This window comes from Ptychodera flava, chromosome 14, assembly GCF_041260155.1.
Source record: "Ptychodera flava strain L36383 chromosome 14, AS_Pfla_20210202, whole genome shotgun sequence".
Lineage (NCBI taxonomy): Eukaryota > Metazoa > Hemichordata > Enteropneusta > Ptychoderidae > Ptychodera > Ptychodera flava.
In genome coordinates, this window is record NC_091941.1 from 4,511,196 (window position 1) to 4,525,581 (window position 14,386).

The window sequence follows — 14,386 nt, forward strand, 5'->3', positions numbered from 1 at the left end:
GAAAGGTGGAAAATCATACTTCATGCATTCCAAACTCTTTTGAAATGCACACATATTTGCGTTTCTAAACCTTCCACAAAGCAAGACTTGACTCACAGAGTGAGTTTTACATTGAAAATCAGAGTTATACCAACTGTCTGAAACACACAAATGACTTTAATTTGATGAGATTCAAATACACTTCAAGTCAAATCATCTCATTGAACATCTTTACTCTCTTTCTTCATGATGTAATCACTAAAAATGCTATGCTCTACTTGAGGTCCTCACCTCCTGACAAGCTTTGGACTTTAATGGAATGGAAACTGACACTGAACTACTTGACTTTACACAGGACATGTCATCAGCTACTACGATGCTCTAGCTTTTCACAAATGTCCAAGCCATATTTTGAAATTTGAGATCATAAAAGTTTACAGATTGGTTAAACTATGCTTTGTGGCTGTAGTGCCAGTGTTGGGATAACAGTATGAGGGCACTGTGAAGAGCATTGAGATTAACCCTTTGGGTGCCATAATTTTTCCCACCAAAAATTTAAGTGCAGCGTTTTACCAATTTTTATGAATTTTTCTGTGATTTTTTTTGATAATTTTGAACAAAGTGGATATCACATTTCATTGGCTAAAGTTTTTCATCAAAATTTTGGCAAAAATCTAAAACAATATTGACTGGGGTATATTTTGTAAAGGTGACAAAAATTGACTTTGGCGCTCAAAGGGTTAATGCTAGCATGAACAGTACACTCAATATCTTCATTTCTGAACTCATTTACCTGCAGTGTTCAGTGCATGAAAAACAGATTTCTGTTTATGCCTTGATAGCTACACAAGATCATTCCTAGACTCACCTCTTTGGTTGTATGAGCCTTGATAGTGTCTGTTGGATGATGGTGGTGTGCCAAGCAGAGACTTTGGAGGCGGCGTGTTGGAGTACTGACCAGATCCAGCTAAGTTGTGTCTGTAGTGAAACAGTCAATGAAAGTCCTAATCAGTAAGTCATATGTCATTCAGTATAGCATCAATGTACACAGGACAGATATCAAGAGTTCAATCACAAAATAAATTTATGTGCACAAGACGTTTAAACCCATTTGGATTTAATCCAAAAACCTAGCATCATATTTTTTTTATTCAATCCATCATCCAATGGGCAAATGCCCAATTACAGGATGAGGTACCCATAACCTAATACCCAATGGAGCAATGGGGAGTAAAGGGCACAACACCGCATTAGAGTCTCGAACTCACCATCCTCTGACAAGTGAGTCCATTACGAGTAGACGTTACTCTGGACCTACCAGGTCTCAAACTCACCATCCTCTGATAGCGAGTCCGGTACGTTAATTACTGGCCCAACTGTGCCTTTTAAATTGCAATCGTTGTATTTATACAATGATTGCAATTTCAAAGGAAAACAAAAGACACAAACACCTTCTTAACACCTTAGTCAATCCCGTTCCCTGACCTTTTCGAGCTGGGGTTTAAGGGACTGAGAAATTAATGCTATACCTCGGTAGAATTATTTAATTAAATAAACTTATAAGACATATTTCCTTTTGCTTCAAATATATATTGCGACTGCAATAGTTTGCATTTAATGCAAATTCTGTTATCATTGCTACATTTGACCAGTTTTTTTAATTTGTTACACAACCCTTGAAAAATTTTATGTACTTCAAGAGTTATGGAGGTACTTTAGATTCTACACTTTATAATGCAAAGTCTCACTAACTTGATATTTTGAAGTAGCTTTCACTGGAAAATGAAATACACTTGCATGAATAGGAAATGCAGGATTCAGAGATGAAAAATTGAAAAAAATTACTCCACTTCCAAATTTGCAATGTTCAGTCTTTATGTCTCTTTTATGTATTCTAAATCCTTCAAACTTCAGCACATACTTGTGAAACCATCAGCAGAAAAGTTATTCCACACTTTATTTGTGAAGATACTTTTAAAAATCAAATCACATGGTATGGTGCATTTCTACTGTTCAAGTTGATGTGGACAAAAAACCGCTCCTAAGACATGAGACACCCTAACTATTGTTGTCATTATTTCCTGTTATAGAGTGTTTCTTATAAAGTGTTTCATATTGTAACACTTTCGGGAGACTTCCTGTATCTCTCAGTAAAGGAGATTGTACAAGTTTTAGGTGTGACAATTTCACTCAATGCAATTTAGAAGCATATTTGATTAACTGTTAGTAGAGTAATAACTTTGGCTCTAAGTAGTCTCCCATAATCCATGGATAAAATTTTATGATTAATTATGTAACTATGGTTGAAAGCAACATGGGGAACAATTATGGAACCTTACAACTGAAGCATAAATTAATATACTTGTAATCTTGTTAATATTTGTTTTAACTGACTGAAAGAATTATATAAAATGAAACTTTTTAAAGCAAGGCAGGAAGCATATATCAGATATGTAAGATTGACATGTTATACTGTCAACTGAGACACAAAGAATAAGATGTACTACGTGCAACTGTAAACACCATGCTGCCTACCTGACCATTCTGTGGCCACCAGAATCCAATGAGGCTCGGGGACTTGAGTGACGCGTAAAACCAGTCTGTGGCCGGTACTGTCTGTTGGGGTTTGTGGCCTCCCAGTCTCCAGGCTTAAGCGCCTTAGGCGGAAGTCTAAATTTCCATAATACAATGAAGAGTTTAGCAGAGAACGGTAAAAAGTCATATACATGGTTATCGTGTAACAGTCGACTGTTAGATTGAAGAGTTTGGCACATTATGTGGGTGTTTTTGGGAGGTAAACAATTCTAGATTCCTATTGAGAGACAGGACAGATAGCACTTCTATGAGGACTCAAATGTGGTGCTTGAGCAAAGTACATACATCAAGGAGTAACTGCAACAAGTGAATATCTACAGTGTGAAGAAAGACAGAATTTGAGATGTTGTGATGTTGAGTCCAATGCCACAGTGAGAAGCATGGAGTGCTATCCTTTGCTGGGAGGAAAATTTTATATCTTTCACTTTGAGACCTTTCCAAGATCCAACACGCCTTACAAAGAAGAGAAGCATAGCATAATTACACATATTGTCAGCTGGTTATGCAGGCAAAGGAGATGATTTAGGAATGAACAAAAAGTGTGTATACATGTACATCTGATAATATCTTTGAAACTCGTCAACCACCTAATATACAGACAATGTCCATGTATTGTACATGAGGATGACTGCGGTATATTTGTAGAAAACTCCCACACATGGTGGAGCAAATTCACTTCTGATTCAGAGAAGACTAAATTATATGTGAATCCAATATTGCATGTTGAAATGTTCCAGGACACGGTTACTTGAAAGTGAACAGGTGAGAAATGAGTTTGTCAGAAGTGAAACCACAATGATATGAGTAAATGAGAAATACCATTCATGTACACTTTACACAGAAGAAAAATGTGACATTCCACCCTGTAAAAATAACAGACAAGGAGTAATTCCGTGTAGCTTGAAAGAAAGTACAATTTTGACTTTTAAAAAAGTACAGAATTATCTGATAGCACAGGACTGTGAATATCTGTTGACAATTCTCATCAGCATAGTAATGTGATGCAGCAGAACTTGAAGTTCAATGACTGTGAGTCTCACCGCACTGTGTGACTTCAATATCTATATATATATGTATGTATCATCTATAGTACCTGCATCTACAATTCTATAATTACAGAGGTATCAGTAAAAGAGTAACCAAAGATACAAGAGTTCAGAAATAGAAACTGAATTAATCTTTTAGTTGGACATCAATCATCACAGCACATAGGTGAGCATGTCGATGTATACAACAGCTTGGAGTGATTAACCTAGATCAAGATCAAAATAATGCCTGGCATGTTGCATTTGTTTGCACTTACTTTGCTCCAGGCAGCAAAGCATGTTGCATTTGTTTGCACTTACTTTGCTCCAGGCAGCATTTTTGCAGGGAAGATGTAATCTTCTGAGAACTGAGGATCTTTGAAGGCAACGCTGAAACCACAAAATGATTTTAAAACAAATTAGAGGAACGATGGTTTTATTTCTGTTTGGCAGAGTGACATGTGATGATCAGGGACAAGACCATTAAATTTACTTATTGTGGAGTTGCTCCTACTATCACTTTCAAAATGCATTTAAAAACTACTGTTTCATCCACATTCTACTCACATTGGGCCCTGATCACATATTTTAAACCCATAACAATTTGCATATTTGCCAGTCACAACTAATTCAGGTATCCTTGTTTAAACATTAGGTCACATCTTTTTGTAAGCTTGGCAGGGTTGTTGAAGTATAGCTAGGAAGTTTCAAATATTTCATAAAACTTTTGTCCATTACTATATGAAATGAGAACAGAACATCAAAATTGAAGTATTTTTGTTAGGATATCTGTTGCAGAACCTGGTTGTACGTTGTCATAATAATGGAGTTCTAGCTCACAGTGTACACCCAAACATGACACTGTCCATGGTAATTTTAATTCTGATCAGTGAAAACCATAGAAATCATACCTGATACTCTGATTGTTTTTGACATCTCTGAGATTAGGTAGAGGTGATTCTTGGGTTCTGTGTCAAGGCAAAGAAGATCCAGTTACCATATGGAATTTCAGCAAACATGTGTCTTGACAAAGCTCAATCAGTCAATCAATCAAATGAATTTATAAACCTAAATTCCAGTACCAAGTAATATTACATTGTACTTTACAGAGTGAGGACAAAGATGTTTAAAAGCCTCTTCTGAAATAAAGACTTGTCAGTTATAAATGAAACCTCAGCTACATCATTGACACTGATGACTACGATTATGGATGCTAAGAGACACCATTCAATATACTTCTTTCAATACGTAATTCATTAGATCATTTTTACGTCATGGTCTTTTTTTAAAATAATAAAAGAATAATTCCGCCATTTTTATTGGACACAGTGAATTGTTAACCCTTTCAGCGCCAAAGTCAATTTTTGTCACCTTTAGAAAATATACTCCAGTCAATTTTTTCAGATTTTTGTCAAAATTTTGATAACAAACTGTACCAAATGAAATGTGATGTCCATTTGGTTAAAAATCATCAAAAAACAACAGAAAAATTCATAAAACTTGGTAAAAAATGTTTCACTAAAATTTTGGTGGGAACAATTACAGCACTCAAAGGGTTAATGTCCACAATTTTTGATGAAATCTTCAGAGACAAGTACTAGAGTATGTGGAACAGTTACGAAACGACTCTGGCAAATCAGCATGCCATGCGGTCAGATCTGAGTGTTCCAATTCTTGATATTGTTTACTGGTAATAAACAGGGAACACTATGAAATTGAGATTATACAGACACAATATCATTTTGATACTTACTCTCCTGGTGGACACACAAACTCATCTCTCCACACAGTTCCAGACATTCCTTCTGTTAACTCGTCATTCAAAGACGTCCGCTGTGGTACAGTCCGGAAGTCAAAATGTTATATGCCAAAATTTCAGCTGTTAGTTGTTCATAATAGTGTAACATTGTGTCTTTACGGGGAGAGGGTCATCGGAACTGCACTTAAAGGTCGTATGGGACCATGCATCCAATGTAAACACTGTATCCATGGTATGTTGGTGATCGATGAAAGTTAAAACATGTTTGTCATAATGTACGATATAAAATTTGAATTTTGCAGCTATGTTGACATGATGTATCTAGATATCGTGCATGAAATATATTGTTTGTAAACAAGAAAGTCGCCCAGGCGCAGTTCTGACGACACCCTCCCTTTCAGTAAATGCACTGGAAACTCAGAGAAGAGTTGGGTATGCAGTTGGTATGAGAACACTGTCAAACAGATATGATACAACATTAGTGTATCAGGAAATTCCCTCATTAAACGTACATAGGCAGCCTATATTTAAGAACTTTGAATAGTAACAAATCAATTTTAATATCCCATATGTTGTCAATTAAAACCTAACAGTGCATATGTGGATCTTAAGACATGTTTGTGGGTTATGACTAACTGAAATATCACTATGAATATTTGAAGGGCAGCACTTATAGTTCGTATTTTCTCTATTCTCTGTGAAACATGTCATGCATGGTCTGGAATCCACATTCACATATTTCACTGTAGCTTTGATGTTTACTTTGTAGGACCACAGCTCAAACTCTTCTGTCCATTATTCAGCTGTCAATTATTTGGAATATATGAGACGAATAAAAAAGCCTACATGCAAGTTATGAAATTCTTCTTTTTAGCATAAAAATAACCAATTTGACATATTGTTCCTGGGAAGAAGGCACATTCTGTTTTCATTCCCTCTTTGAAGGCAAGTATTATTATATTATAAAATGGAAATGAGTTGTGGTGTACACAGCCTTAAAACAAATATTTCAAGTAGAAACTCAACATCAACAGTCAACACTTGTAGTGACACAGATATCTGTTATTCAAGTACAGTAAAATGCTGTGATCTAATTTATGTACAGAAAAAAATATCCCCACAGTGGTGCTTTGTAGGGAAATAAATATACAAGTAAGGAAAGCAAAAACACTACCTCCTCTAACTCAGTGCCTTCATACAGCCCTTTAAAGAAGTCAAAGGCTCGGTGATGTTTACCAACAAACAGACGGTCACAGCCCAGACTATTTCTGTGCCCTGAAAACATCAAAGTTGACACAAGAGGGAATTGAGAACATTACTGTGAAAGTGCGCTTTGTTTACAAGAATTCACTAAGAATACTGTCAAATATTAGGTAAATGTATTACAACAAGAAATATAAAATATCTCATCACAACTGGTAAAGATTCATTATTTCATTTATGCTACTTAAAAGAATTAAATTCATGATAATTTTATCAAAGACACGCAAGCTATTCATTGACATTTTCAGTTGCAATAGAGCAAATATTACTAGGTATGAAACAAACAATGAAATGAGGAGAAACCTGGCATATACACTTGCAGTTTGGGGGATATGTGTAAAGCAAATCTTAGCATATCTGCAATGCTGCAGGAAGAGGGATGAAGAAGGTGACCAGTGCAAACTGTGGACAGCATCATACCTGGTTCAACCTAGGTATACCATCCATGGACTGTAGTTCTAAAGGTAAAATGCACTTATTTGGTTTTAACTCCAGAAGTTGACTGGTCTTTTAGAAAAGATATGCTGTGTCTACATTGTATGAAACCTTTGGGGTCTGTTGCTTTTTTTTTATAAATCATTAAAATGTATTTAAGGTAGTATGCGCCTCGAAAGTGAAAGACTTAAACTTTTGCTCAAACTTTCCTCAAGGAATCTTTTGACCATTCTCTTTCAAAACTCAAGAATAAAATCGGGGGTCACCTTGCAAAGTTTGGTACTAGATAAACAATTACCCAAGATTTACTGATATTTAAAATTCAAAATGGCCGCCATCTATGTGTCAACTCTTTGGAGAACAATAAAATTTTTGAATTTCAAAAAAACTAAGACCTAAAAATTTTTCTTACACCCAGAGCTTTAAAATGAATCCCCACAAGTGGTATATCAGAAAAAATTGTAAAAGTATGAGAGTCCGAATATCTGTCCCCGAGGCACATTCTACCTTAAAGGTATTGGCTATGATGGAAAATTTGAATGGTGTGTGGCCACACTGTGTATTCCCATAGATCTTGTACAAAAATAAGTCAATGAATTTGGAAAGATGTAAGTCTTACTTTCTCTGTCTGTGAGATCTGGATACACACTCTTCAGTGTCTCTAGCAATCTCTTCTCATCCACAAATGGCAGTAGAGCAACACCTGTAATGAGACAATCATCACTGTGTAAAAAGATGGGAGAAATTTAACATGGCAAGGACTACAGAATCAATAATTTCATTAATATTGGCCAGAAAGCAAACATACAAATATACATACAAATGAAACAAATATTGAAAAGAATGAATGAATACTTTAATGGAAGACTTGCAAGAAAAGCTGTTGGACATTTGTTATGTAGGTCATTTCCCCCACACTCATCATGACCTGAGTTCAATTAGTCTAGAACATTCTCAAGGTCACTGCCCTTGATGACCTCACAACCTTGAATTCAATTAGTCATGTTTGGAATGTTCTGGAAAGTTGATTAGTTGTGTAAGGAGATAATTTTAGAACAGTAATTAGCATGTCAATAAAAGTTCTAGATTGTTCTTATATGCCTTTATAAAGGACGTGCACAGCTTCCAGTCAGACTTTTGGGATCGTGTCTCTTGTGTGTTACTAAACTCCAGCAGTAGTCATTCTCAAGACTTTTCAAGACCTTCACTGCCAACGCTGGATTTATACTGTGGACTTTGTGCAGCTTCAAGCCTGCAAGCCAAAGGACTGTTCATTCATCCAACTGACTGTTACAACTCTGAGACTGGAGCTTTGCCGTCCCAGCTGAGATAAGTAGTCTGTACACTTTTAAAGCTTGTACTCTATCCCTGACTTAGCAATTAGTTTTATTTTCGTAATAAATTTTGTTTAAACGTTAACTGCTGAGTTCACCCTTTTGTTCGTTTTCTCTGCACGTAACAAAATTGGGGGCTCGTCCGGGAGACGAATATTTTGAGCCGTTTGACAACATTTTGACAGCCTTTTCAAAACTACTGTATACTGTGAACTCAGCGAAATCCAATCATGCGGAATTCAAGCCAGACGAATTTATGGATGACCTTGATCAGGACACATTTAATTCCCTCAGAAAAGACAACCTCATAGCACTGGCAAATTTCCTTAAGTAGATGTCAAAAGATCTATGCGCAAGCGAGAAATTCAGTTCAAGATTGCAAAACATTTAGTTAATTCTGGCCATTTTGAAGAGTCTGCCTTAAAAGATTATGAGCCTGAGTCTTCCTTTGAACTCAGAAAATTAGAGTTAGAAATACAGGCAGATTTGGCACGTGAAAAGTTGCAAATGGAAGAAAGACAGAGAGAGAAAGATAGGCAGGAAAGATTAGAAATGGAAGAAAGACAGAGAGAAAAGGAATTGCGATTAGAAGAACAGCGATTACAGGTAGAAATAAAACGTTTAGAGCTTGGACAGTCAGGAAAATTCTTCCCTTCAGACAAGTTTGACATCACTAAGCATTTCAGGTTAGTTCCCCCTTTCCAAGAAAAGGATGTTGATAAATATTTCCTTCATTTTGAGAAAATTGCTCAGAGTCTGAATTGGCCTAAGGAGTCCTGGTCTATGCTTTTGCAGAGTGCTTTGGTGGGTAAAGCCAGAGAAATTTACATTCAGTTGTCAGTAGAGCAGGCTTCAAATTATGATTCTGTGAAGGAATTAATTCTCAAGGGCTATGAGTTGGTGCCTGAAGCTTACCGTCAGAAATTTAGGGATTGTGAGAAGGTGAAGGATCAAACTTATGTTGAATTTGCTCGAACAAAAGAACAACTGTTTGACCGTTGGTGCTCTTCTGAAAAGGTCAGTCAGAATTATGACAAATTACGACAGCTTGTTTTGATTGAGGAATTTAAAAGGTGCATCCGGAGTGACATCAAGACGTTTATCAATGAACAAAAGGCAGATACATTGGAGGTTGCTGCACGTTTGGCCGATGATTATTCATTGACCCACAAATCTTCATTTCTCAGCAAACCATCCCAGTCCTTTTCATACAGAAACAATGCAGGTAAATTTAACTCGTCCTTTTCATCCAAGAATTTTTCAAAGGAGAGTAGAAATCAAATGACAACAGTTCACAAATTCAAGTAACACTTCCACATCATCAGATCCCAAGTCTCAATCTCCTTCTGACAAACAGTTCGGTACACTTTCTTGTAATTATTGCAAGAAAGACGGCCATTTAATGTCAGATTGTTTCAAATTGAAAAGAAAACGTGAAGGTCAAAGTGGTCAAAGTGGATCTAAGCCCACCGGCTTTATTTCTTCATCAACTCAATTAGAGTCTAATAATGTGTGCAACACATTTTCTGAGGTTAAATCCCTCTTATCCCCAATTAATGAGGTCAAGGTCAATTCTTCTCAAGATAGCATTATGGGTATTTTCGAACCATTTATTCATAATGGTTTTATATCACTTTCTAGTGATTTTTCTTCCGCTACCCCTGTCAAAATTTTAAGAGATACCGGGCTTCCCAGTCTCTTTTGTTGGCAGATACCCTGCCGTTTTCTGAAAAGTCATTTTCAGGTTCTAAAGTTCTTATTAAGGGGGTAGATTGCAATGACTATATTCCTGTTCCTCTCCATAATGTCTATTTGTCTTCGGACTTTGTTTCTGGACCTGTGACTTTAGGTATTAGGCCTTTTTGCCTTTTGAAGGGATTCACCTTCTTCTTGGAAACGACCTTGCTGGGGACAAGGTCATTACTAATCCACTTGTGACTGATAATCCTAGTTTAGATCAGGATCCAGAGCCAATTGAACAAGAGATACCCGATTTATTTCCTTCATGTGCCATTACTCGAGCCATGTCAAAGAAAACTTCCGAGAATCAAAATACTCTCAAAATAATGTCACAGATGTTGACTTAAATGACACCTTTCTCAGTCAGGTGTTTGACACGGATCATTCCGTTATCCCTCGTGGATTTGAAACTTCCAGTAAAACTTCTGCTGACCAAAGTCAGACATTTTCTAGATCAAATCTCATTGCAGAACAACACAAAGACCCAGATATTTTGTCTTTGTTTGACAGGGTAGATGATGAAGGTAAAACTTCAGATAGCTCTGTTTCCTATTATACAAAATCTGGTATTCTCATGCGTAAATGGAGACCTCCAGATGTTTTGGTTGATGACGATTGGGCTATAAAACATCAAATTGTGGTTCCAAAGCCCTACCGTGCTGAAATATTGCGCCTGGCCCATGAAACCCCCTGGGCTGGTCACTTAGGAGTCAGGAAAACTTATCATAAAATTCTCAGTCACTTTTATTGGCCTAATCTCAGGCAGGATGTAGCACATTTCTGTAAAACTTGTCACACATGTCAAATGGTAGGAAAGCCAAATCAGACCATTCCAAAGGCCCCTTTACAGCCAATTCCTGCATTTCAAGAACCATTTAGTAGGATACTAATAGACTGTGTTGGGCCCCTACCAAAAACAAGATCAGGAAATGAGTACATGTTGACAATTATGTGTACATCAACTCGGTTCCCAGAAGCCATACCACTGAGAAACATAAAGACAAAGACTATAGTGAGAGCTTTAGTCAAATTTTTCACTTTATTTGGCCTCCCTAAATGTGTCCAGTCCGATCAAGGCTCCAACTTTATGTCTGGTATTTTTCAACAAGTAATGGATCAGCTAGGCATTAAACAGTATAGGTCCTCCGCCTATCATCCAGAAAGTCAGGGTGCTCTTGAGCGATTTCATCAAACTTTGAAAAACATGATTAGGACCTACTGTTTTGACACAGAGAAGCAGTGGGATGAAGGAATTCATTTTCTGCTCTTTGCTGTTAGAGAGTCAATTCAAGAGTCTCTTGGTTTTAGCCCATTTGAGCTTGTATTTGGACATACAGTCCGTGGCCCACTTAAGCTCGTTAAAGAGAAATTCCTATCAGACGATGATGATTGTCTGAATATTTTGCAATATGTGTCAGATTTTCGTACAAAACTCTCTAAAGCATGTGAATTAGCCAGAGAAAATCTTGAGTCATCTCAGCAGTCAATGAAAACCAGATATGATAAAAGCACCTCAAAACGGAAGTTTGAACCAGGTCAAAAGGTTCTTGTTCTACTTCCAATTCCTGGCAAACCACTCCATGCTCGTTACTTTGGGCCATATCTAATTGATAAGAATTGAGTGATTTAAATTACATCATAATAACACCTGACAGGCGAAACAAAAACAGCTATGTCACATAAATATGCTTAAGCCATATTTGGATAGGGATAATCCTACTATAACTCAGCCTGTCAGTGCAGTCAGTTCAACCATTATGAAGATAGTGATACTGAAACTGACTTGAGTGAAAATACTCTAAACTCAAAGCTGGGCTCGGTCAAGCTTCAGAACTCAGAAATCCTGGAGAAGCTGGAGTCTACAAAGTTGGCACACCTCCAGCCAGAACAACAACAACAGGTGAAAGAACTGCTCCATGAATATAAACACCTGTTTCAAGATGTTCCAACGAGGACAAACGTCATCTATCACAACGAAGATGTCTGCGACAGTCATCCAGTGGAACAACATCCAGACGGACTGAATCCAGCGAAAGCGGAATATCTCCAGGAGGAAGCCAAGTATTTGCCGAACAATGACTTTATAGAACTCAATACAAATAACCGGACTTTGCCATGCATACTTTATGCCAAATTCAGTGCCATTTCAAGTTTTCCAATACCAAATTGCAAGAGGATAGTCATGGGACCGATCATCCTGTTTGCTATTTTTAACAAATTTAGCAAATTTAACAAATCCCAGAGAAACTAATCCCAGAGAAACTACTCTACAATTGAAAAAGAGTGTTTATCTTTGATATTAGCTTTACAGCATTTTGAAGTTTATGTTACTTCTTCAAATCAGCCAATAGTGGTTTATATTGATCACAACCCTCTTGTTTTTCTGCAGAAATTTAAAGGCAAAAATCAGAGATTGCTAAGATGGAGTTTAATGTTACAGGAGTTTAATCTTGACATTAGACATATCAAAGGCAGAGACAATTTAATTGCAGACTGTCTCTCTCGTATTTAGAGTTTATTGTTGTTCACTTTCAAGAAACTTTACTTTAGAGTAAAACAAATTTGAGTACTTAAATCTTTTCAAGATTACATTTGCAAAAGAAAGATTTTCTTTGAAAAATTTTCTTTTTTTGAAGAGGGGGTGTGTTATGTAGGTCATTTCCCCACACTCATCATGACCTGAGTTCAATTAGTCTAGAACATTCTCAAGGTCACTGCCCTTGATGACCTCACAACCTTGAATTCAATTAGTCATGTTTGGAATGTTCTGGAAAGTTGATTAGTTGTGTAAGGGAGATAATTTTAGAACAGTAATTAGCATGTCAATAAAAGTTCTAGATTGTTCTTATATGCCTTTATAAAAGGGACGTGCACAGCTTCCAGTCAGACTTTTGGGATCGTGTCTCTTGTGTGTTACTAAACTCCAGCAGTAGTCATTCTCAAGACTTTTCAAGACCTTCACTGCAACGCTGGATTTATACTGTGGACTTTGTGCAGCTTCAAGCCTGCAAGCCAAAGGACTGTTCATTCATCCAACTGACTGTTACAACTCTGAGACTGGAGCTTTGCCGTCCCAGCTGAGATAAGTAGTCTGTACACTTTTAAAGCTTGTACTCTATCCCTGACTTAGCAATTAGTTTTATTTTCGTAATAAATTTTGCTCTAAACGTTAACTGCTGAGTTCACCCTTTTGTTCGTTTTCTCTGCACGTAACACATTCCATGATCAGTACTGCAGTAGGACCAGTATTGTTTCACGTTAAATCCCCCAGTAATGGAACCTGTCAATTCTTGAATACTGTGCCATTCAATTATTTTTTTTGGAGCTGAGGAACAACAAAGTAACTGGTCAGAGAAGGAAAGTTGATGAACCACTGGATTTGGTTATCCCTGACAATACAGGTGTGAGAAAATACTTGATCTTACCTTGCCACGCATACTTCTTTCCATTCAAATCTATGTGAAAGTCATCTGGATAAAAATCTATGATTGGTGAATCCTGGAAAAAAGTAGAAAAATATTGAATCAGATGAAGACAACTGTGTGATTGCAGATTTCTGCATACATGAGTACATGTATTTTATTTGCAACACATCTGGTGATGTGTTCTAGTCAAAGAATTGGTTGTTCGACAATAACTGAACTAACAAACCATGAATCACCATGGCTTGGAATGGTATCTTTCTATTCAGGCTCTGGTTCTTTGATTGCAGCAAGGGAAGTGTTAATCATCAAAATGCAATAATTGAAGACATCATGAATGACCTTCTCAACCTAAATCCTCTCAGCCTAAATTTTTAACAGCATACCTGAATTACCCCTACATATTTGAATTTAGGCCTGAGAGGGTTAAATACTGCCAATAACATTACCATAAAACTTGCTTGAAATATGATGTCACCATGATGCATCTAAAGCTATCAAGCTACAGCAAAACACTTAAGACGAGCCTGGAGAAGCTTGGCATCAATACCAGAATACACTTGACATGCTTAATGGGTATAGTTACCTCTGTCAAGATACTGTAACATGCAGTACCTGATCTAAAATTTACCCTTGTTGCTATATCAAGATTACTGTTATTTTCTGGTTAGATTACACAGGGTACTGGGCTCATGTTAAGCCATATTAAAATCCAATATGGTGTACATGATAGTTGAAAGGGCACTCCGTAACACACAATTATAACTGTAAGATGCATACACCGAAACTAACTTTAGGTTCCAGGAAACCGGAAGCAAAAAACAAGGTCTGATA

General features: G+C 36.9%; 1 protein-coding gene across 1 annotated transcript in view; it reads right to left on the reverse strand.

Annotated features, from left to right (window-relative positions):
• Window positions 1–14,386, reverse strand: part of LOC139149026 (5'-3' exoribonuclease 2-like) — a 140,793-nt gene that overhangs the window by 99,667 nt on the left and 26,740 nt on the right. The window contains exons 23-30 of the mRNA XM_070720521.1: window positions 13,556–13,628; window positions 7,676–7,759; window positions 6,533–6,633; window positions 5,353–5,432; window positions 4,511–4,567; window positions 3,921–3,989; window positions 2,515–2,649; window positions 848–957 (exon numbers count right to left, since the gene is read on the reverse strand). Of these exons, the coding sequence (XP_070576622.1) occupies window positions 848–957; window positions 2,515–2,649; window positions 3,921–3,989; window positions 4,511–4,567; window positions 5,353–5,432; window positions 6,533–6,633; window positions 7,676–7,759; window positions 13,556–13,628 (709 nt within the window). The remainder of the gene's footprint in view (window positions 1–847; window positions 958–2,514; window positions 2,650–3,920; window positions 3,990–4,510; window positions 4,568–5,352; window positions 5,433–6,532; window positions 6,634–7,675; window positions 7,760–13,555; window positions 13,629–14,386) is intronic.